General features: G+C 45.2%; 1 protein-coding gene across 1 annotated transcript in view; it reads right to left on the bottom strand.

The window, feature by feature from the left end:
• SNRNP48 (small nuclear ribonucleoprotein U11/U12 subunit 48) overlaps positions 1 to 25,460 on the bottom strand; it is a 167,940-nt gene that overhangs the window by 82,356 nt on the left and 60,124 nt on the right. The window contains exons 5-6 of the mRNA XM_069217070.1: positions 9,132 to 9,320; positions 6,301 to 6,422 (exon numbers count right to left, since the gene is read on the bottom strand). Of these exons, the coding sequence (XP_069073171.1) occupies positions 6,301 to 6,422; positions 9,132 to 9,320 (311 nt within the window). The remainder of the gene's footprint in view (positions 1 to 6,300; positions 6,423 to 9,131; positions 9,321 to 25,460) is intronic.

The following is a 25,460-nucleotide window of genomic DNA, read 5'->3' as shown; positions in this document are numbered from 1 at the left end:
CAGTTCAGGGATACCCAGCATTGCTGCATGGGTTTTTAGTTCTACCTCAGCCCATGCTGAGGACTCCAGGTCATTTCCAAGCAGACAGTCCACTGGGATATTTGAGGAGACCACCACCTGTTTCAGGCCATTGACCCCTCCCCATTCTAAAGTAACCATTGCCATGGGATGTACTTTTCTCTGATTGTCAGCGTTGGTGACTGTGTAAGTTTTTCCAGTCAGGTATTGGCCAGGGGAAACCAGTTTCTCTGTCACCATGGTGACACTGGCACCTGTATCCCTCAGGCCCTCTATTCTAGTCCCATTAATTAAGAGTTGCTGTCTGTATTTTTGCATGTTAGGCGGCCAGACAGCTAGTGTGGCTAAATCCACCCCACCCTCAGAAACTAGAGTAGCTTCAGTGTGGACCCTGATTTGCTCTGGGCACACTGTTGATCCCACTTGGAGACTAGCCATACCAGTGTTACCTGGATAGGAGTTTGGAGTGGAACCTTTCTTGGGACAGGCCTTGTCTCCAGTTTGGTGTCCATGCTGTTTACAGCTATGACACCAGGCCTTTTTGGGATCAAAGTTTTTACCCTTGTACCCATTGTTTTGTGAAGAGGCTCTGGGCCCACCCTCCTGTGCAGGTTTTTGGGGGCCTGTAGAAGACTCTTTACTATTTTTAGTTTTGGTTGTCTCATCACCCTTCCCCTGGGGAGTCTTTGTGACCCCTTTCTTTTGGTCACCCCCTGTTGAAGTCTTGGACACCCTTGTCTTGACCCAATGGTCCGCCTTCTTTCCCAATTCTTGGGGAGAAATTGGTCCTAGGTCTACCAGATGCTGATGCAGTTTATCATTGAAACAATTACTTAACAGGTGTTCTTTCACAAATAAATTGTACAGCCCATCATAATTACTTACACCACTGCCTTGAATCCAACCATCTAGTGTTTTCACTGAGTAGTCAACAAAGTCAACCCAGGTCTGGCTCGAGGATTTTTGAGCCCCCCTGAACCTAATCCTGTACTCCTCAGTGGAGAATCCAAAGCCCTCAATCAGGGTACCCTTCATGAGGTCATAAGATTCTGCATCTTTTCCAGAGAGTGTGAGGAGTCTATCCCTACACTTTCCAGTGAACATTTCCCAAAGGAGAGCACCCCAGTGAGATCTGTTCACTTTTCTGGTTACACAAGCCCTCTCAAAAGCTGTGAACCACTTGGTGATGTCATCACCATCTTCAAATTTTGTCACAATCCCTTTGGGGATTTTTAACATGTCAGGAGAATCTCTGACCCTATTTATATTGCTGCCACCATTGATGGGTCCTAGGCCCATCTCTTGTCTTTCCCTTTCTATGGCTAGGAGCTGTCTCTCTAAAGCCAATCTTTTGGCCATCCTGGCTAACAGGAGGTCATCTTCACTGAGAGCATCCTCAGTGATTTCAGAAATGTGGGACCCTCCTGTGAGGGACTCACTATTTCTGACTAACACAGTTGGAGACAGGACTTGAGGGGTCCTGTTCTCCCTATTTAGGACTGGAGGAGGGACATTGGCCTCCAAGTCACTAATTTCTTCCTCTGTGATGTCATCATCAGAGGGGTTGGCTTTTTCAAACTCTGCCAACAGCTCCTGGAGCTGAATTTTGGTAGGTCTGGAGCCAATGGTTATTTTTTTGATATTACAGAGAGACCTTAGCTCCCTCATCTTAAGATGGAGGTAAGGTGTGGTGTCGAGTTCCACCACATTCATCTCTGTATCAGACATTATTTTGCTAAGAGTAGGAAGATTTTTTTAAGAATCTAAAACTTTTTCTAGAATCTAATTTCAAACTTTTAACAAACTTTTAAACTCTGAAAGACAATGCTAAACAGGGACTTAACACACAAGGCCCTAGCAGGACTTTTAAGAATTTAGAAAAATTTCAAATTGCAAAAATGAATTTCTAATGACAATTTTGGAATTTGTCGTGTGATCAGGTATTGGCTGAGTAGTCCAGCAAATGCAAAGTCTTGTACCCCACCGCTGATCCACCAATGTAGGAAGTTGGCTCTGTATGTGCTACTTCAAAGTAAGGAATAGCATGCACAGAGTCCAAGGGTTCCCCTTAGAGGTAAGATAGTGGCAAAAAGAGATAATACTAATGCTCTATTTTGTGGTAGTGTGGTCGAGCAGTAGGCTTATCCAAGGAGTAGTGTTAAGCATTTGTTGTACATACACATAGACAATAAATGAGGTACACACACTCAGAGACAAATCCAGCCAATAGGTTTTTATATAGAAAAATATATTTTCTTAGTTTATTTTAAGAACCACAGGTTCAAATTCTACATGTAATATCTCATTCGAAAGGTATTGCTGGTAAGTACTTTAGGAACTTCAAATCATCAAAATTGCATGTATACTTTTCAAGTTATTCACAAATAGCTGTTTTAAAAGTGGACACTTAGTGCAATTTTCACAGTTCCTAGGGGAGGTAAGTATTTGTTAGGTTAACCAGGTAAGTAAGACACTTACAGGGCTTAGTTCTTGGTCCAAGGTAGCCCACCGTTGGGGGTTCAGAGCAACCCCAAAGTCACCACACCAGCAGCTCAGGGCCGGTCAGGTGCAGAGTTCAAAGTGGTGCCCAAAACACATAGGCTAGAATGGAGAGAAGGGGGTGCCCCGGTTCCGGTCTGCTTGCAGGTAAGTACCCGCGTCTTCGGAGGGCAGACCAGGGGGGTTTTGTAGGGCACCGGGGGGGACACAAGTCCACACAGAAATTTCACCCTCAGCAGCGCAGGGGCGGCCGGGTGCAGTGTAGAAACAGGCGTCGGGTTCGCAATGTTAGTCTATGAGAGATCTCGGGATCTCTTCAGCGCTGCAGGCAGGCAAGGGGGGGATTCCTCGGGGAAACCTCCACTTGGGCGAGGGAGAGGGACTCCTGGGGGTCACTCCTCCAGTGAAAGTCCGGTCCTTCAGGTCCTGGGGGCTGCGGGTGCAGGGTCTCTCCCAGGCGTCGGGACTTTAGGTTCAAAGAGTCGCGGTCAGGGGAAGCCTCGGGATTCCCTCTGCAGGCGGCGCTGTGGGGGCTCAGGGGGGACAGGTTTTGGTACTCACAGTATCAGAGTAGTCCTGGGGTCCCTCCTGAGGTGTTGGATCGCCACCAGCCGAGTCGGGGTCGCCGGGTGCAGTGTTGCAAGTCTCACGCTTCTTGCGGGGAGCTTGCAGGGTTCTTTAAAGCTGCTGGAAACAAAGTTGCAGCTTTTCTTGGAGCAGGTCCGCTGTCCTCGGGAGTTTCTTGTCTTTTCGAAGCAGGGGCAGTCCTCAGAGGATGTCGAGGTCGCTGGTCCCTTTGGAAGGCGTCGCTGGAGCAGGATCTTTGGAAGGCAGGAGACAGGCCGGTGAGTTTCTGGAGCCAAGGCAGTTGTCTTCTGGTCTTCCTCTGCAGGGGTTTTCAGCTAGGCAGTCCTTCTTCTTGTAGTTGCAGGAATCTAATTTTCTAGGGTTCAGGGTAGCCCTTAAATACTAAATTTAAGGGCGTGTTTAGGTCTGGGGGGTTAGTAGCCAATGGCTACTAGCCCTGAGGGTGGGTACACCCTCTTTGTGCCTCCTCCCAAGGGGAGGGGGTCACAATCCTAACCCTATTGGGGGAATCCTCCATCTGCAAGATGGAGGATTTCTAAAAGTTAGAGTCACTTCAGCTCAGGACACCTTAGGGGCTGTCCTGACTGGTCAGTGACTCCTCCTTGTTTTTCTCATTATCTTCTCCGGCCTTGCCGCCAAAAGTGGGGCCTGGCCGGAGGGGGCGGGCAACTCCACTAGCTGGAGTGTCCTGCTGGGTTGGCACAAAGGAGGTGAGCCTTTGAGGCTCACCGCCAGGTGTGACAATTCCTGCCTGGGGGAGGTGTTAGCATCTCCACCCAGTGCAGGCTTTGTTACTGGCCTCAGAGTGACAAAGGCACTCACCCCATGGGGCCAGCAACATGTCTCGGTTTGTGGCAGGCTGCTAAAACTAGTCAGCCTACACAGATAGTCGGTTAAGTTTCAGGGGGCACCTCTAAGGTGCCCTCTGTGGTGTAATTTACAATAAAATGTACACTGGCATCAGTGTGCATTTATTGTGCTGAGAAGTTTGATACCAAACTTCCCAGTTTTCAGTGTAGCCATTATGGTGCTGTGGAGTTCGTGTTTGACAAACTCCCAGACCATATACTCTTATGGCTACCCTGCACTTACAATGTCTAAGGTTTTGTTCAGACACTGTAGGGGTACCATGCTCATGCACTGGTACCCTCACCTATGGTATAGTGCACCCTGCCTTAGGGCTGTAAGGCCTGCTAGAGGGGTGTCTTACCTATACTGCATAGGCAGTGAGAGGCTGGCATGGCACCCTGAGGGGAGTGCCATGTCGACTTACTCGTTTTGTCCTTACTAGCACACACAAGCTGGCAAGCAGGGTGCCTGTGCTGAGTGAGAGGTCTCCAGGGTGGCATAAGACATGCTGCAGCCCTTAGAGACCTTCCTTTGCATCAGGGCCCTTGGTACTAGAAGTACCAGTTACAAGGGACTTATCTGGATGCCAGGGTCTGCCAATTGTGGATACAAAAGTACAGGTTAGGGAAAGAACACTGGTGCTGGGGCCTGGTTAGCAGGCTTCAGCACACTTTCAATTGTAAACATAGCATCAGCAAAGGCAAAAAGTCAGGGGGCAACCATGCCAAGGAGGCATTTCCTTACAGTGACCAAGAATCAACAGATGTGGAGGAACTGGAGCCCCCTTCCTGGGAAAATATAGACAAGCATACACTATCCAGAACACAACGCTTCACTACAATGCCTGTGACTGCCCCATCCAGCACCAAAGGGATAAAGGATTTTAATCTTCACTCAAGGTCCTTGAGATTGCATCCTGTTGACTGCAGTTGCAGAGACTAGTTCCAGAATAGTTAAAAAAATCTGAATAGCATTTACGGTGCTACATGTATCTTCCATTCAAACGTGTAGTTTTACCCTATCCCTAATTACAAATTATTAATTGGACATTGGATTCGGGTTCATTAGGTGCCTCAATTACATTTCTGACAGTGATAGCCCCTTTTTAAAATAAAGCTTCCTAAAGTTTGATAGCATGGAAGACCTCTGGGAGTGCTGCCAATTTCAACTTGTCTTTCCAAATTAAAAATGTAATAAAATAAGAAAAATAGTTGGCTTCTAACCTGGTGCTTCTCAGAAGCGTATCTTACTGGAGGCAGCTTCTGAACTGTTTAGAAGACACATCAACTAAAGAGTGACTCTGAAGAACCAACTTGAACACCTCAAGTTTTTTTTTTTAATTTATTTTAATTTTGTAATTAAAAAGCTATATAAACAGTAGCTCACAGAAAACAACGTTATGCCAATACATAAACACACATTGTGGTACAAGTCAGATGAAACAGGACCAAGAGGGTTTCTCCCTTGCTGAAGCCATCAATAGACTCATTAAGGAGAGGAATCTGGCAGTAAACAAAGCTAAGAAAGTGGTAGAAGTAGGAGCATTTTCCCCAGAAGCCCATGTCATCACTTTATGTGACTTTTGGGACAGGTCCTCACTTCACCACCCAGAATTAAGAACTTTGGAGTGTGGGTGTTCATGCATTTGTTTTAATAATGAGCACTTACTCAGGAACCAAATCAGAAAGTTCAAAGCAATACTATCACTACCTCAGTTCATGAAACATCACATCTTCCTAAAACCGTATCACCAGACCTTATAGATCAGAGCTTTATCCATATTTACTGGAATGGCCTCTGCTACCACTATCCTTCTGATATCATAAAGACTTCTATAAGCTACTCAGACACACTTTTTGGATGCTCACTACCAGGACATCATGTCAGAAATACAAAAATTGCATTGGTTATCCTTTGAGAGAACAGTAGAATTCAAAGTATTTTTCGTGGTTATCTGAGCTTTCTGGGGACACGGCACAATGTCACAGAGGTGAACTTTGCATTCCGGGCCTGCTCCTTAGATTGAAAGACCCAAAGTCAGAAATACAAAAGTTGGACAACACCAACTCAATTTAGGGTGCTCTGCTCTGGGATGCTTAGTCTAAAGGACTGCATGCAGAAACAGTTCACCTGATTTTTAACAAATGCCTAAAGACTGAACATGGGACTTTGGCCCAATTAGGCACACCACCGTTGGGGTCATGTTTTGTTATGTATATTTATGAAGTGCATTATCACCCGTGAGGGTATTCCGACACGGACTATTACTATTATACTCTTGTTTCAGAGATAAATGGCAAACAAAACACAAACTGTACCATCACTCAATACAAAAGCAAGGCTTACCTCAGTGTAAGATTTCTTTGTTATGTGTACATTCTTTGCTCGATAGGACTGGCGTCGTCTCTTATAATCCCTCATTTCTGCCAGCAATTCCAGATGAGATTTAGGGGTCTTTTGCTCGCCGTCTGGTATGAAACAACAAAAGATAACAAATATGCTCTTCGATTAATTTCATGCACATCAACAGTTAAAAAGGTCCAACTGTCCAGCTACAAAGAAGAAAACTATTTTGATGATGATTGTCAAACTCATCCAGAGTAGAAGGAATAGTAGGTTTAGATAACATTTGTATCCAGCAAACCTACTACATGTTAGCGCTGTGTGCTTGTAACTTCTCAAAGTCAAATAATGTTTGAAGGGTTACATAGAAAGAATGTTCAGTTCTGAGACTGACTGTATGGTTAAAGCCAAGTACAGTCCTTTTTATTGAAATAATTTGAGCCAAGCCTCATCAATTCTAAAACAACAATCAATCAGATAATGAAGAACAAAAATACCCCAAACAGTTTAGAGGAGCCTCGTGCTCGTCACTGGAAACACACTGTGTGCCTGGACCCACACCAACGACGAGGAAACCACCAAGACCATGAGCACCATCCACTCCGGTTCACCCGCCGACCCCTCCCCTCACCATGTCTTCAATAAAGCCAGCCAAATCATTGCTCCCCAGCTCTGTACCATCATCAACAGCTCCTTCGAGACCGCCACCTTCCCGAGGAGCTGGAAACATGCCGAAGTCAACGCCCTGCTCAAAAAACCCAAGGCCGACCCCAAAAACCTCAAAATATCGACCCATCTCCCTACTCCCCTTCTCAGCAAAGGTCATCGAGAAGATAGTCAACAGCCAACTATCCCTCTTCCTGGAGGACAACAGCCTACTCGACATCTCCCAGACCAGCTTCCGCAAGAACCACAGCACCGAGACCGCTCTCATCGCTGCTACCGATGACATCAGGAGAAAGCTCGACAAAAGTGAAACCGTGGCCCTCATCCTCCTTGACCTTTCTGCAGCCTTCGACACCGTCTGTCACAACACACTTCGTACATGCCTCCACGATGCTGGAATCCACCACAACGCCCTGGACTGGATCACATCCTTCCTCTCCGGCAGATCTCAGAGTCTGTCTCCCTCCGCTCCTGTCAATAGCCACCAAGACCATCTGCGGAGTTCCACAGGGATCCTCTCTCAGCCCCAACCTTTTCAATGTCTACATGGCGCCGCTCGCCAACATCGTCCGATCCCACGGCCTTAACATCCTCTGCTACGCGGACGACACACAACTGATCCTCTCACTCACGAAGGACCCCACCACCGCCAAGAACAACTTCCACACCGGACTTCACGCCATCGCCAACTGGATGGAGGAAAGGCGCCTAAAACTGAACTCTGATAAGACCGAGATCACCATCTTCAGCTCCAACAAATCAGCATGGGACGACTCCTCATGGCCTGCCACTCTAGAAGCCGCCCCAGCGCCCACCACCCATGCACGCAACCTCAGCTTCATACCGGACTCATCGCTCTCTATAACCCAGCAAGTCAACGCCATCTCATCTTCATGTTTTAACACCCTCTGCATGCTTCGCAAGACCTTCAGATGGATCCCCATTGAAACCAGAAAAACGGTCACCCACGCCCTTGTTAGCAGTAGACTGGACTACGGCAACGCACTCTATGCAGGAACAACAGCCAAGCTCCAGAGAAAACTCCACGTTCACAAGGCTCTCCATGACGCCGGACCTGCCTACCTCAATGAGCATCTCAACTTCCACGTCCCAACACGCCAGCTCCACTCCGCCAACCTCGCCCTCGCCACCGTTCCCCGCGTCCACAGTACCACAGCCGGTGGCAGATCCTTCTCCCACCTCGCCGCCAAGACCTGGAACGCTCTCCCCATCAACCTACGCTTAACCAAGGTCCTTCTGACCTTCAGGAAGCATCTCAAGACTTAATTTTTAGAGCAGTAGCGCCCCCCCCCCCCCCCCCCACCAAGCGTCTTGAGACCCTTCCAGGGGATTAGCGCGCTTAACAAATAACTGATTGACTGACTGAAACAAGATTGATCAGAGGGATTATTCGGCCTGAAAGTGACATACAAATTAAGACCATTCAATGAAGGAAGCCATTCAGCACAAAATAATAAATCATTTCTTAGACATGACCCAAGAGTACAATGCTCTTGATGCACTTTTTCAGAAGCTGTCTAGTGCTATTTTTTTAAGACACATTAGGATTTACAGAATGACTGCTGTATATAGAATAGGATGTGTGTTGAAGACTCAGTAGTCTATATAAAACGGCTTTAAACACCTGCAGCATAACAATAGCAGCCAACAAATGTAAACTTTGCATGCTATATACGACTCATGTCCTCCACCACCACAGTGTTAAGTGGTGTGACCCAAGACAGGATAAGGGCATCGCTCTCCTCACACAACATCAAAACACTTCCTACACTGGCCTCACTGCAAGAACAGCATTGTTCTTCCAGAGTACTTCTAGATGGTGTGGCTTGCTGCATGTCCGATCAAGTACTTTGGCACCCTGCAATAGGCATGAAGTCATTTATTTACAACTGCAATTAAAATATTAGAGATCTAACAGAATGAACAGTGACCTGGACTTTTGAAAACAAGTGGCTTCCATCACAACGGGGGATATTGTTTTTACAACTACATCTCAAGAAGCAGCCCAAAATATGTTTAAAAAAATATTTAATCATCTCCTTATTAGCAACAAGACAGATTGCACTGCGATCAGTGTAACTTTAACTGAAATGCTTCTTTTATACAAATCTGTTCAACATGGTAAAATAAACTTGCAATAGCCTTACCCTGATTAACTTTCGCAGTTAAGTCTTCAAAAAGGTCAGGGTCATTTGCAGACATTTTAGCCCTGGATCTTTGTTTCTTGGTCTCTTCCAGCACATAATCATAGATGACAAGGCGGTCAGCTTGGGTTAGGTCACAAATGGCATGTTTGTGATTTTGGGGGACTTCAGCAGGTAGCATAGAATAAGCACCTACATCAGGAAAAACACATTAGTAATGTAAATCTCATTACTAGCCTAATGGGCTACTTTATGAATACATTCCAGTACAAACTAAAGCACCATTTCAACAATTTTATAAAAGGAAAAGCAGATTTAACTGAAAATGAAAGTGCTTCATGTAAGAAAATCCTTCAAGCCCAAAGGAAAACTAAATCATTACAAGTTCCATCATCTGGTAATTAATGCCGAGCCCAAAGTCAAGTCTGACATAAATCCAAGTTGCACATAAAGTAAACAAGGCTTACATTTAAGCTGTTTCTTTCACTGTCTATTCCCATCCTTTGACATTTCAGACCATTTGCTTTTATATTTTCCACATAAACCCTGCATGTCACAACAGTTACTATTAAGAACTGATGAAAACTGAATTTGGAACTTAATGTGTATAGTAAAGTCCCTAAACAAAAGCAGGTAAATGGCAGACACAAATACCAACAGAATGGAAATACTAAAAATTGAGTCTGTATTACACTGTATACTGTGCTTATTGCACCCAATCTCAGAGAATCCAGCTGATAAGACAGGCGTGAAAAGACAAAATGCCAAATTTGCAACAGATCGTCAGGAATCGGATATTTTAAACAAATTAAAATGTTTTGAGTCAGTACAATAAAGAGCTACAGTCAATATAATGAATAAGAGTGCAGCTACAACTGGAACAGGCCAACTTCCATTAACAGATGCAGTTTTCAGGCACATGGTTCCTTTAGCTATGGTAATTGACAAAATAGTTCATGTTGGTGGCATAAACATTAAATCAAAATTGGACTAGCAGCTAAAAACATTCCGCTCAGCTTACTTGAGAAGCATTAGATGACATTACAGATGCTCTACAGGCCACTGTTTTAACTACTAGAGCCTCATTTGTAGTTAGACACCCAACCAATCTAGATTATTATTTTTGTTAACCAAAGGTGCAGACTCTCCTTATGAAAACGAATCAGTTGTCCACCTCTACAAGAGGCAAGCGAACCAACAGGTGGGCATAGTGGGCATCTGCTAAAATTTGACAGATGTCTTGTTACCCCAGTATTTATAAAAAACAATGAAGTTTGCCTAAGTAACTGTTATAATACTACACCATTTGAAGCACAGTGGCTGAATTTCCTATCATCACCATAGTAAGTATGAGCTCTCAAGGAGGCGTTATTAAGCATGTTGTCTAAGATTCATAAAAACAAATTAAAAGGAATGTCTCCAGTATTTTATACTTTTGGGCCACTCAAAAAATTGATCCTTCAAAAAAAGACAACAAATTCTATTTTCAAACAGTGGTCTACACTGACTGTTGAAAACATAACTAAAAGCCAAATCTTGGTGTGTGCATCAGTCAACATCTAAAGTGCCCGTGGAAGAACCAGCCTCTCTGCAAAGCATGCATGACCAGAGAGCAGTGTGTTTTTTCTATATTCAGCTTTCAAGAGAAGCACAGAAAAGAATGAAAAACAACGCTTGTCTCTTTCCCCCCCAATTGTAAGTTCGAACTGAATTTCCCAGTACCCAGCAAATCCACCCAAACTGCGCGTGGGGCTGAAAAAGTCACGTCCGAGGTGTGGTACAGCGTAAAAGCCTTTCACGATAGCACAGTACACCCACATCAATTTAAATAGACCAATTAATATTATGTATGAAGGGATTTAGAAAATACCATATTTAAATTCTTTTAGAAATTTGAACCCGCCAAAGACACTTTATGGGGCAAAGTTTTTTTTCCATTTTCCCAACTTTAGTCAGTGGGAGATGGTGAGTGGACTACATTCCACTCTCTAGCCTAGCATTTACACAGAAGGACTTGCATTCACCAGGGATTTAACAAGGGCTTAATTATGAAACCCCAATGAAAACTGAAGAGAACTAAAACAAACAGTGTCATCTTGCTTGTAAAGCCCTTCCAATAGCAACCAAACAGCCTGATGTTAAATAAATACGCCAGTGGTTTATTTCCTATTGAAACAGGTCTGTGTACTACAAATACACGTGGAACAGAAACACGTAGAGCAACAAACCCTTCCACTGTTCATCTTTTAAGTCGAGATAATAGGCAGCAACAAGTGACAACTGTGACTTAATTTGGGCTTACGTAATTTGCTTTGATTAAAAAAAAAAATTAAAAAAAAATACAATCTCTAAGTGTAAAGCTGTCCCGGTGAGCACAGCGCCTCAGTCATATCCTCCTATAGAATGTGAACACAACAATTTGAAACTGGTTTCTGGCGTTAGTCTAAGATTTTCTAATTGTTTAAAAAGAAAAAAAAAAAAAAAAAAAAAAAAACACTTTGTTTCCAGCAATCTAGTGCTTTATGAAATTAGTTTGTTGAATGTATACCGTAACAACTCTCAAAAGGATATTGCTTGCAAAAAGGATACTGCATGTGTACTGTGATGCAAATCGGTTACAGAGGAGAACATTCATGTTCTTAATTCCTCCTAATACTCACCATTGTCTCTGAAAGAGAAGAATGCAGACATTGTTTTATTGTTCTGGATGAAAAAAAAACAGTCGTACAACTGAAATCTTTAATGATTAACACATTAGCAAACATCCTGTAGGACGTTTCATCCACAAGGAACCAAATACAGGCAGTTTCAAGGTACAAGGCAAGACTTGTCATATGGTAGTACAAGGACAGGGGGCTGGGGACTCAGCAGTGTGCTTCACTTCCCGTTAGCAACCTCAAAACATTCTTACATATGCAATGTTATACTGTTGGTGAGCTCATAGTAAGATACGAATTAAAGAAGAAAAAGGCCAATGTACAAATATGGTATTTGGAAACCATCACAATTATCTCAATCGATTACAATGAAGCCACCTCATGAGTGTCGAGCAGCTTTCCTGGATATTCTAAACTGTACAGTTTCAGCGAGCAAGCAATAGGGCAATCCATTCTTACCGGGGTAGGGCGTTTAACAGATCGGAGAGAGCAGAAAAATAGGATAAAGACTTATGTCACCAAAACTAGCCCTCACAGGTCAGAATCAACACATAGCTTGATATCGAAGTGTCTGAAAGAGGCGCCATGCTTTAGTTTCACAAAAAGCATTTTGAAATATATTTCATGGAATGTGAACCAAACTCAAAAGAACCATTAATATGCAAATGTTACGAACATTTACCATTAGTTTTCCAATTTGAATATCATTTCAAGAGCCACAAGCTTAATGTCTGATTTGAAGTCAATGACATCACAATTCTTTAAAAAAGCGTTTGGATAGTGTCACATAATTTCGGTGGATTCTAATTAGAAATAAAATCCCTCATGCTTTAGAATCATACTATGACCAGTCCTAGAACAGACCGGTCTAAATAAGATCAGATGGGGTGGGAGAAAGAATACCATGTTGAAAGGAGAATGTTATCTCTAGGTAACATTTCACTCACAAGCAGAGCTGTGTATCTAAATTTGCATAGCATCAAGCAGTAGCATATATAAGATATATGAGAAAGGTGAACAGTGGTTTCAGAGCAAATCACAGACCATTTAAATACTGCTGGTAGACAACATCAACAGAATATTGCCAGTAGTTGTACTGACTCAATGGCACACCAATTTACAGATTCCAGTTAAAAGTATGTCATTGATACATGTGGATATACTGCACATTAGATGAACTCTACAACAACCAGGAAGATGGAGATTTTAAAATTGAAAGCAGCCTCTATGTTAAAGGGCCTCAAAGTGATTTTGCCAAGATGGTCCCTCAGTGAAAGTGTCCCGGGGGCCTTTGTGGATAGTTTTGACATTGCAGTAGGTAGACTGCGCACGAAAACGTCAGCAATAGCAGTGTACTGGCTGTCCCTCCCCTGTACAGCGCTATAAGAGACAAGGAGGCCCAGGCCTTCCCGAAGACTGAACGAAGGGTGCTGCCTCCCCCAAGTGACTAGTGGAGGGAGTGAGTTTCTGAAGCCCTGTATTGCAACAGGGAACAACAAGGAGACCTGGCTGCTTGCCTCCGTTTGGCTGCAAGGAGTGACCATATGCAGGCCTACTGAGGATACTCTCCCTTTACCTTCCAGGTCCACGTCATCCCACCGGCTCCTAGCTCCGACAGCTTTGCAATACAGTTTACTCCACTTGGTATGTGGCACTGTTATTCTACACTCATCATGTGACCACCGCAAGGCCTCTTCACCCACCTGAACTGCTGCTGCTGAAAGAACTTGCCATTAATTGATGCTAGCAATCCTGGTTGCGATACTGGGGTAGAGAGCCCATGGTCTGGATTGCTTCACTAGGAGTTCGGTCTCCATTCTGTGGGCATGTCTTCCTTGGCAAATTAAGACTATTCTTTTGGTTCATTGTTCAGCCATTTTGCACTGTTATTCTCTCAAGTCCCTCTTCATACAGACCTAGGGTCCACTCTAGAGATGAAAAGCCTACCTTTACTACTGAGGGGGCTGTGGTATCTCATACCTTTCTTTACTGCATACCGCAAGTCCAACTCTTACATTCAAGAATAAAATAAGGGACCCTACCAGCAGGCATGCTGACAACTAGGCATCAGTCTTCATGTCCCGATAGATGGACTGCAGAAACCTCACTGGAAAGGGCTCTGTAGGAAGTTGGCTCTGTAAGTACTATTTCAAAGTAAGGAATAGTATGCACAGAGTCCAAGGGTTCCCCTTAGAGGTAAGATAGTGGCAAAAAGAGCTAATTCTAATGCTCTATTTTGTGGTTGTGTGGTCGAGCAGTAGGCTTATCAGAGGGTAGTGTTAAGCATTTGTTGTACACACACAGGCAATAAATGAGGAACACACTCAAAGGACAATTCCATGCCAATAGGTTTTTATATAGAAAAATATATTTTCTTAGTTTATTTTAAGAACCACAGGTTAAAGATTTACAAACAATCCTTCAAATAAAACGTATTTCACTCAGGTATCTTAGGAACTTTGAATCATCACAATAGCATAAACAGTTTTGGCAAAAATGACAATAAGCTATTTTAAAAATGGACACTGCAAAAATCAACAGTTCCTGGGGGAGGTAAGTATTTGTTAGGTTCACAGGTAAGTAAGGCACTTACAGGGTTCAAAGTTGGGTCCAAGGTAGCCCCCCGTTGGGGGTTCAAGGCAACCCCAAAGTTACCACACCAGCAGCTCAGGGCCGGTCAGGTGCAGAGGTCAAAGTGGTGCCCAAAACACATAGGCTTCAATGGAAATAGGGGTGCCCCGGTTCCAGTCTGCCAGCAGGTAAGTACCCGTGACTTCGGAGGGCAGACCAGGAGGGGATTTGTAGGGCACCGGGGGGAGGGGCACAAGCAGGCACAGAAAGTAAACCCTCAGCGGCACAGGGGTGTCCGGGTGCAGAGTGCAAACAGGCATCCGGTTCGCAATAGGATTCAATGGGGAGACCCGGGGGTCTCTTCAGCGATGCAAGTAGGCAAGAGGGGAGCTCCTCGGGGTAGCCACCAACTGGGCTAGGAAGAGGGCTGCCTGGGGGTCGCTCCTAAACTGGAGTTTGGTTCCTTCAGGTCCTGCGGGCTGCGGGTGCAGTGTATCTTCCAGGCGTCCGGTTCCTTGGAACAGGCAGTCGCGGTCAGGGAGAGCCTCTGGATTCCCTCTGCAGGCGTCGCTGTGGGAGCTCAGGGGGGTCAACTCCGGCTACTCACGGGCTCGCAGTCGCCTGGGAGTCCTCCCATGTAGAGTTAGTTTTCCGCAGGTCGAGCCGGGGGCGTCGGGTGCAGAGTGGAAAGTCACGCTTCCGGCGGGAAATGTGTGGTCTTTAAAAGTTGCTTCTTTGTTGCAAACTTGTAGTCTTTGTGGAACAGGGCCGCTGTCCTCTGGAGTTTCTTGGTTCTTTTAAATGCAGGGTAGTCCCCTAAGGCTTCAGAGGTCGCTGGACCCTGGGGGACGCGTCGCTGTTGCAGTTTTTCTTGAAGTGGGGAGACAGGCCGGTAGGGCTGGGGCCAAAGCAGTTGGTGCCTCCGTTTTCTCTGCAGGGCTTCAAGTCAGCAGTCCTTCTTCGTCTTCAGGTTGCAGGAATCTGATTTCCTAGGTTCTGGGGAACCCCTAAATACTGAATTTAGGGGTGTGTTTAGGTTTGGGAGGGCAGTAGCCAATGGCTACTGTCCTTGAGGGTGGCTACACCCTCTGTGTCTCCTCCCTGAGGGGAGGGGGGGCACATCCCTATTCCTATTGGGGGAATCCTCCAAAATCAAGATGGAGGCTTTCTAACGGCAGGGGTCACCTCAGCTCAGGACACCTTAGGGGCTGTCCTGACTGGTGGGTGACTCCTCCTTGTTTTTCTCATAGTCTCCCCTGGACTTGCTGCCAAAAGTGGGGGCTGTGTCCAGGGGGCGGGCATCTCCACTAGCTGGAGTGCCCTGGGGCATTGTAACACGAAACCTGAGCCTTTGAGGCTCACTGCTAGGTGTTACAGTTCCTGCAGGGGGGAGGTGTGAGTCACCTCCGCCCAGAGTAGGCTTTTCTTTCTGTCCTCAGAGAGCACAAAGGCCCTCACCACATGGGGTCAGAAACTCGTCTCTCAGCAGCAGGCTGGCATAGACCAGTCAGTCCTGCACTGAACAACTGGGTAAAATACAAGGGGCATCTCTAAGATGCCCTCTGTGTGCATTTTTTTAATAAATCCAACACTGGCATCAGTGTGGGTTTATTATTCTGAGAGGTTTGATACCAAACTTCCCAGTATTCCATTGAGTTAATATGGCCACACTGTACTTACAATGCCCAAGAATAGACTTAGACAGTGTAGGGGCATATTGCTCATGCAGCTGTGCCCTCACCTGTGGTATAGTGCACCATACCTTAGGGCTGTAAGGCCTGCTAGAGGGGTGACTTACCTATGCCACAGGCAGCATTTTGTGTGCATGGCATTCTGAGGGGGATGCCATATGCTTCAGCCCTTAGGGACCTTCCCTGGTCACAGGGCCTTTGGTACCACTGGTACCTTTTACAAGGGACTTATCTGTGTGCCAGGGGTGTGCCAATTGTGGGAACAATAGTACATTTTAGGTGAAAGAGCACTGGTGCTGGGGCCTGGTTAGCAGGGCCCCAGCACACTTCTCAGTCAAGTCAGCATCAGTATCGGGCAAAAAGTGGGGGGTAATTGCCAAAGGGAGCCATTTTCTTACAGGCTCCTTAGACATCCTACTCATATAAAGCGTGCAACATGTGCTTCTTTGTACCGAAGGATGAAGTGCAGATATTTTGCTGCCCAGTGCTAAATAATTCTGCCATTCACGTTGGGCTTCAAGGCGACTTGGCAGTGCTGAAGCCCTAACTTAGGGGAATGGGGAGAGGTTTCACATGACCACCAAGCCAGATACCACTCTTTCACCTATCCTCAAAGAGGTAAGTAATATGAGCTCGGAACTGACTGCCTTTGATACCACAATCTCAGACATGGTGGCGGACATCAAATCTCTATGGTCAAATCTCTTTCACATTCCTCGATTGATGAACGGATGGATGAACTGGACAGACTATATAGCCTGCAATAGTACATTGACTGGGGCACCAAGACACAGTCTGAGGCTGCAGAGGAAAGTCTCAGACTTGGAGGACAGCTTCCACAGGGATAACATATGCCTCTATTCCATTCCAGAACGCATATTTGATTCAGTTCAGATGATTGCAACTGTACAAGGCCGCACCCCTGAATTTGATGACATGGAGAACGCTTTCAACGTTCCTTGACACTCCTTAAGCGTCCAGTATTGTAACAACACCCTGCCAGCTACAAGAAACATACCACCAAGGCCCCCATCGTCTGACTTAGCACAGACGTTCCAACATGTAACATGTACAGGGTAACAAGATATTGTCCCAAGCATGGTGTAAAGACAAATCCAGATATCCAACAACTGATTGTTGATAAAATGATCTTCCTTCACTGAGATTGCAGCACAGAAAAGTGCAGCCATGACCTATGATGACCAAATGAACCAAATGGAATTGCCTCTGCTTACATACATATCCCTTTTAATTTATGACGTTCTGGTTGACGTCCTTGCCATTGTATCTGCTATTATAGTGGCTTTTCTATCTTCCAATAATAAATGTCAGTCTTGATTCATTTTCCTTAGTAATCTGGGTTTTGGTTGCATTAGTCCCTCCCACCCCCCACTTTTTGCCAGGGTTTTGGTGCAACTTTGACTGAACTGGGTTCATGCTAACCAGGTCCCTAGTGCCAGTCTTTCTTCCCCAAAACAAGACAACTGGTCATTTGATCCTCAAGTGGCCGGACCTTTAGCACCTCTTTAAGTCCCTAGTAAGTGGTACCTGTGGCACCTAGGGCATAGGTGCTAAAGAGCGTCCCTAAGAGCTGCAGCATAACGTGCCACTCTAGGGGACCCAGCATCAAACTCGTACAGACTGCCACATCAGGCTGCGTCACAAGGTGCTCTATAAAGAGAAACTACGACATGACACACGTGTGTGCCATGTCCCCTAACATTGCCTGAAATAGCTGTAAGTCACCCCTACAACAGGCCTTACAGCCCTAGGGCAGGGTGCATACTACTACAGGTGAGGACATACTGCATGAGGAGATATGACCTTGCTAAGTCTGGCATAGTAAGTGATCAGGGAAGCCATTTTAAACACATGTGCTGGACACTGGTCAATCCCAGCTCCCCAGCTACATGATGGCTTCACTGAGCCTGGGGATGTTTGGTATTAAACATCTTGTATTAATAAACCCTCAATGATTCCAGTGAGAGATTTATTAATACATGCACCCAGAGGGCACCGTAGAGGTGCCTCCTGAAAACCTACCAACGACTGGTGTGCTGACTCGTTTTAGCTAGCCTTTCAACAGAGACCGGTTTCTGATCTCAAGGGTGAGAGCTTTTGCTCTCGGGAGGTCAGTAACAAAGTCTACGCTCGCCGGGGTTTTACACATCCCTCCAAACAGGATGACCTGCAAATCTGCACTCCAAGGAAGGAGGCTTCAAAAGGAGCCCACTGCCTTTGCTATGCAGTTCTGGCTCACCTCAGAGGAAATGCTGACTACCCCTTCCCCAGGGCCCATTTGGCACCTGAACAGATGGGAACATTGGCTATGGAGGCTGGACACACCCCAAGCATCAGACCGACGTTAACACAACCTTAGGAATTCCACCATCTTGTGTGTTGTGGAATTAGGAATTTTGGGACTGGGTGATGCACACTCCCCAAAGGAAGTGGTCATCTAGGGAGCGTAGTGACCCCAGGGGTAAGTAGCCCATTGGCTACTACCCCCTACTTCCCTTAACGCCCCTAAATTGAGTATCTGGGAGACCCCCTGAAACCAGATCTTCGCTGGACACAAATGAAGAAGTGGACGAAGAAGACTAGTGACCCAAAGAGCATTAATGACTTGGTGCAAACCCTGCCATCCTGCTTGCTGCACCCAACACTTGTGGAGCACCGGACCTGTCCTGCTGCTGTGTAGACTCCAAGAAACCAGGAGAGTTGACCGCGCCTCGACAATCGCCAGAAGAATCTTTCTCGGAGATTTATCTGCAGGCAACCAAAAAAAAAACTGAGATGAACCCAGGATCTCCAAAACCCAATGCCAGACAGTACCACTGCAGCTGTACATCCTAGCCCGAACTGAAGTGGGCCAACGGTGTCAGCATGGTTCCCATGCCCTCCAGAGACAAAGCACACCTTGGGTTCACCCAATGTGGACTTCCCAACGGCATCTGCAGCCTGTTTCTCTGGATCTCCATCTACCGCAACAGTCTCCGGTGACCTGACGGTCCTCTGCACCCAGACACAGAGGACAAGAAGAGTAGCTATGTCCTAGAGCCTCGTAAGACCTGAGCCTACTTGTTGCTTTGGTTGGACTGGACCCCCAGACCACGCCTGAAGCCTTTCTGCAGGCCCCCTCTACTGCAACTACCACCGGTGACTGAAACCAGATGGTCCAAAACCTCTCTGCACCCGGCCAACCCAGAGCAAGTAGAAAAAACCCACTGAAGTTCCTACGTCCCAGAGCATCACAATAACTGAACTCCCTAACTGGTTCATCTGGACTGATCCCCAGTCCAACCCACAGCATCTTTCTGACCGGACCAATCCCCATTGACTTCCACTGGGCAATGCTGAACTGCACCTGGCCACCCCAGAACCGCCCGAGGTGACCTGTTGATGTGTCACAAGACCCGCCGAGGTGACCTGTTGATGTGGCCTAGGACTCTGTGCTGTACGCACCTTAAGTCTAGAAAATCGGTTCTGTAAGCTGCTGTGAAGTACCCGTTTGCCATGTAAGTGTCAACTTTTTAAAACTGTAAAAATCCATACCTCAGAAAGTACTCACCTGATTTTGATGATATTGGTATCTAAATTTATACAGAAGTATGTATTATCTTTATAAATTGTTGTTGGATTTGAGTTTGAGTCTCGCTTACTTCCTATGTGTCTGCTTTACATGCTTAGCACTGCCCTCAAATATAACAAACTGCTCGCCCACAATACACAACAGAGCATTTCGGATGTCATTTGGGCCTCTTCAATTCCTTTGGTGTTTGCCTGGTCTCTCTGCATGATGTAGCTCTTTCTGGTCCACAATATAAAGAGCCAGCTTCCTATACTTTCCATGTTACACTGAATTGTACCCTGGACAATGGCCTGGGAACCGCTTTGATCTACCTCTGAGGCGATTTCTTATTCCTCAGGGGATGGGACGGCACAGGGTGTGGGATGCGGGTCACTAGGCAGGGACATGTAGTTTACTGGACACATGACAGAGGGCTGTACTCTCCCTCACCACTGTTTTATACACTAGTTCATTGGGTCTGCTACCAAGCATCTCCTCCAACATTACTTTGGTCGACAGAGGATTCCTGAAAGTTGAGTATCAGGGCTCGCAACACAGACCGTAGTTAGGTTTTATTGTGCATGCACTGGTACGCATCAGTTGAGACCACTTACCATTTTTGCCAATGTTACACAGCATCAGCAAAAATCATTTTGCCCTTTTCCAATGCGCTGTTGCTGCACAACATCAGCATTAACTTTGGCAATACCTATGAGGTAGGTGAGACCTATTGGCTTAGCCATTGCATGTTTTTTTTTTATATTTTAGTAAGCAGAGATCGGTCCCAGCCAAGCTTTTTATTGCACTGCTCCACAGTGTGTCTCTGACTTAAAATCCTCCTCTGCTACATCTGAATGGAATGCACATATTTGATACAAAGCAATATATTCTATTTAAGGCATTATCTTGTGCACAATGGACACACCGCTGAACTGGTATGGTGCTTTTCCGGGATAACTATACACTAGGGCTGATAAGGTCCAACCTGCTTGTAGTAATTACATAGTAATGCAGGGCTCTGAAACAGCCCTCTGGGCCTTTCACAGATGTCATTTAACAGTTACTTGTCCGCAGGATCTTCCACCTCAGGTTTCAGCAACAATGACATTTGGTCTGTCTATGGTGAGCTGCACCCTCGGACACTTTCTGCAACGTGAATGTCATCCTTGATGAAAATCTCTTGGAGTGTGGAAGAGGGAGGACACAGGCTTAGTAATATGAATTACCTTGCGCCAGCACATTTATTAATATTACTAAAATGTGAAGGTCACTGGTTATGCTTTTTGGTAAAACTGCATTATCATCAAAGCATGTACTTTATTAAGGTTTATGTTCTGCTGCTTTGCTGATTGTTCTGTTGATATCTCCTGCAACTTCAACAGTAAGTTGAGTAGCAGTGTATCAGGACTTGCACCACACATTTCAGTTAGAAAGTTTTATTGTGCATACATAGGTATGCATCAGTTGAGACCATATTTAAAGCTCTGTCACACCTGGCCTCTTTTGAGCTATGTATAATTCATCGCCCATTTTATAGGGGACAGACCCATCCCCTGTGGGATAACTTTGGCCAAGTGACTATCCTAGGGTAGCACATGCCCCCAACAAGTCTTTCATTTCACATCTGGGTATTGACTTAGACTTGGGACAATGTCCCAATCACCACATCACAACATACCACTCCATATACTGTCACTGAAAGGTTTATTCAGTTTTGCTAACCATGAAAAAAACAGTCTTCTCTCAGACACCACAAGATTGATATTGTACTCTTGCAGGAAATGCACTTGCCCACCACTGAAATAGAAAAGCTGCGGCAAGACTAGGTTATACGGGTGGTGGGGAGTGGCTGCAAAGGGTACTGGGGTTCTGGGCCAACCAACTTCCTCTCTAACACACAAAGTGTGGCGAGGCTATTTTAATACATACATCTATCCATTATAGACTCCTCAAGTTTTGGACAGATCCTTAGCGCATATATGCCTTTGTGAAGCTGAAGCGGAGGGAACAGGTTTTAACCCTGAGTTCTGTATATGCACCAACAGGGGGCAAAACCCTCTTACTCGCTCAAGTGAACAGACTTCATGGAATTTGGAGACACTAAATTGGTTATCAAGAAAACTGGAACTTTGCCCCAGATCCAGTTTTAGACCCTACTTGCCTCACCAAAATGCCACAGGCTGAGCACAGCTCATGGATCTCCACGGACCATGGCTTACCAGGCATATGCAGATAGACCATCCCACAGACAAAAGACTACACTTATATCTCATCGGTCCACAATACTCCCTCCAAATTGTACTTCTGTTTTACTGTGCCACTCACTCCTGTCTTACCCCTTCCATACGGGTATTATACCAGGAGGCTTGTCCGATCATAGCCCCATATTGCTTGAACTGACCATTTGTTGTACATCTCTGATTGGTCTTTAGCATTCGCAGGAGTCCAAATACTTTCTCCAGGAAGAAAAGAAGGTTTTGAATCCACACGTCCAGGTTTATCGCTTCGAGAATGAACAACTGTCATCTCCCCACTGATAGTTTGGGCAGCTGAGAAAGCCACGTGGACAAACCTTTTAATGAGAATCAGTGCTATTGCCAATAGAAAGCACTCTGCTGAAAGTTAGCGTATGGAGTCCTCCATAGCCTCTCTTCAGCGATCTACAATGCTTTATCTACGCTGCTTAATAGACGCAAGTTGGAAAGAAAAATATAGTAGTATAATGCACTTAATACTTCAGTTGCACAGAAAGTGCTCACGAAACTTAAGTGGCAGTATTACGAGAAAGGAAAGAAGGCCGGCCACCTCTCAGCATTTCAACATCACCAATGGGAGGCACAGCTCTCTGGGCTGCCCAGAAGAGAACTGACAGTCACCCAACTAACTGATATTACTGAGGCCTATGCTTCCTTTTTTGAACAACTTTATGATTCTACCAGCAGTAAGCCAGTGCAAGAGACCGACCAGTTCTTGTCTTCCATAAACTTCACATCCCTAGTTGATATGGGGAGAGACATCCTCAATGGGGAACTTACACTGGAAGAAATGAGCGATGCCATACCTACCCTGCCCAAATGCAAATCAAAAGTGAAGATGGCTTCCATGGCTAAGTCTACAAGACATGAAAAACCCCTAAGAGCCCATATGCTCTTTCTAGTCTTCCAAGAAGCGGGCATGACAAGAAGCCTATGTCTCCTTTCTAATAAAACCATAACAATAGTACTCCCTAAGGAGGGGAAGGAACCACTTGATTATGGATCTTACAGACCCCTCTCTCTACTGAACGATGACATCAAGGTCCTGGCCAAGGTTCTCACCAACAGCCTCCTTGATTTATGCCTCACAAGTTGAATTTCTGCTGGGATGCTCCTCAAGGAAACATACGAGTACTCTGGGTCATTTTCTCTGGTATTCTCAGAATGCAGACGAAGAATTGGTAGCTTTGTCTCTGGATACAGAGAATGCATTCAAATCTGTTGAATGGCCTAATCTCTTCTGGGTTATGGACCTCTTTGGGCTAGGGCAGGACGTTATAAATAGTGTGAACGGCTATATGATGGGTCAACAGCACAGAGTAAATGTGGAGGGCTCCTGTTTTGCAGGATCCACTGTTCCCTTTACTCTTTCTGCTCACCTTTAAGACCTTGGCAACCGCAATTGGGACACTTCTGCACAAACAAGGTATCTTTACTAGTGAGGGGCCCATGAAGTTTTTACTTCATGCACGACATACCAGACTCTGTGTACTCGCTCGTTGGAGAAACAGTTCCTGGTGATGCCTACCGACTCTCAGAACTGGTTAAACCCTCATACTGAGTGAACCATCCATAGGATTAACGACCAACTAGATATCTATGTTCAGGCCTGGTAAACCCATTCGGTTAACTAGGGAGCACAGAGCTGAAAACGGTGCAGCTTCTTGTGTACTGGCGCACTTTTCAAAAGATGGTGCTTTGACTTTCCAGGGATCTTAATTATATGAATTTGACCATTTTTCTTTCCTCTGAATCAATGGTCCAGTCAGAACCTGGTTTTTGCCTGTTATGGCACTCTTCCGCCTAACTGATCAATATGATAGAGGAGGGAGAGCCACTCCCCTCTGGGTCTTAATTCCTTTTGGGGATATTACTGATTGGGCAATATTACTATGATATCTTCCCTGAGAAGTGATCGAGGAAGGCTGGATGTTTGAATGCCTATTGTTCATTGACCAGTGGGAGAGTGATCAGACACCAACGCCACATAGTGGCCTTTGGGGTGGTGGAGGTGCCACAGGACCAAGCTTTGAGGTACCTTGGGGTAATGCGCCCAACTCAGGGAGTTTTGGGGGGGGGGGGGGGGGGGGGGAGGATGGGGGTGAGTCCCTTACATGGGGCAAACTGACAGGATGGAGGCAATGGGGCAAGTAATAATATGGAGACACCACCTGAAAGTAGAGTCTATCTAGGTAGGATATCCTCTGTAGACACAGGTTACAATAGGTGAAATTTAAGGGACTTGTATTTGAGAATTCACTTTGTCATGCTCCTGTAAAAGGGGTTTCTGTATAAAGCTGTTTACCGTGGGCCAAGAGGTTGATGGCTCGCACTATTCCTATGATATACTGACCAGTGTGCGCTTTGAACATCAATTTAAAAAAAATAAAATAAATCAAAATGAACCAAGGCGGCTGGGGGACAACAGAGGAGCAAATAAACCAAAAAATAAAGACAAATGGGGACACAGGGGAAAGCAACATGAGACAAGTTCAAAGAGTGGTGGTGAAGCACATAAGTGAAAAAGCGCAAGGAACAGAACACAGAGAAAAGAGCAGAATCACACAAGGGAGATAGTAACACAAAGCTCTATGGTGGAGGAGAAGCAAATAAGACCCTGAGTAGCACAAAAGGAAAAGAGCAAGAGGGAGGCTAAATACAAGAGCAAGAGAGCTGGAAAACACTGTGCACGTTCATGGAGTTCCTAACCATAAAAAAGTAGTAGTTCCCTTAAAGTTTCAAAGATATTTATTGCATGATAAAGTCAAATAAACGAAATTCATTCTAATAAAATCAGTAAAATAAAAAAATAAAAAACATAAATTTAACCCGAATTACATGTCAGAAAGTAAAGCCCCAAGATCCATAATAATACATTAGATACTTTTTTTTAAAAATGCCAGTTAATACAAGATTTGATGATCTTCCACTCCAAGCGGCTTTATAGTTTTATAGTGCAAGCACGATGAATGACGATACATAGCTAAACGGGGACGACAGCTTACAACACTATTTTTTTTAGCTTATCATCCATTTAAAGTGAAAGTGCTGTTACCCCTCCGCAGTCAGATCTCATGGATTCCCTTCCCATACAAAATCAGGTGGCCAGCTATCACAAACCTTAGATAAGCAGCCACTCTGAACACAAGCAAATATAAATAAATGCTAATAATCCAGCTAACGCTATTTGACTACTGCGTTCAGAATAGTTACCACCGCCTCAAATGATAAATTTTCCAGACAATTGGCCTAATTCTTCTTTTAAATATTCCTCAACCGCAGCTTTATAGGTTCCAATATTCAGCGTTCTAAACTTTGGTACCAGCCAGTAATGTCTTGATAAAGTCACTGTGGTGCATATGCAAATAATATGCTGAAGAATTTCCCATGCTGCATCACAGACCCTGCATAAAGTTTCCTGAGAGCCTATCAGTATTTGTATGCCGTGAGTGGAATCAACCCCAAATGCAAGCAGAGGAGTTGTTTTTTTGCAGCCAATTGAAATGTGGAAAATAAGTAACATGGCAGGGATAAAGTCGGACATAAGTTCCCTAAAAGTGAGCAGTGGCCGCCCATAAGACAGCAAA

The sequence above is a fragment of the Pleurodeles waltl genome, chromosome 2_1, assembly GCF_031143425.1.
Source record: "Pleurodeles waltl isolate 20211129_DDA chromosome 2_1, aPleWal1.hap1.20221129, whole genome shotgun sequence".
NCBI lineage: Eukaryota > Metazoa > Chordata > Amphibia > Caudata > Salamandridae > Pleurodeles > Pleurodeles waltl.
The sequence above is the reverse complement of the archived record's forward strand: the minus strand, read 5'-3'. Positions and strand labels throughout refer to the sequence as shown.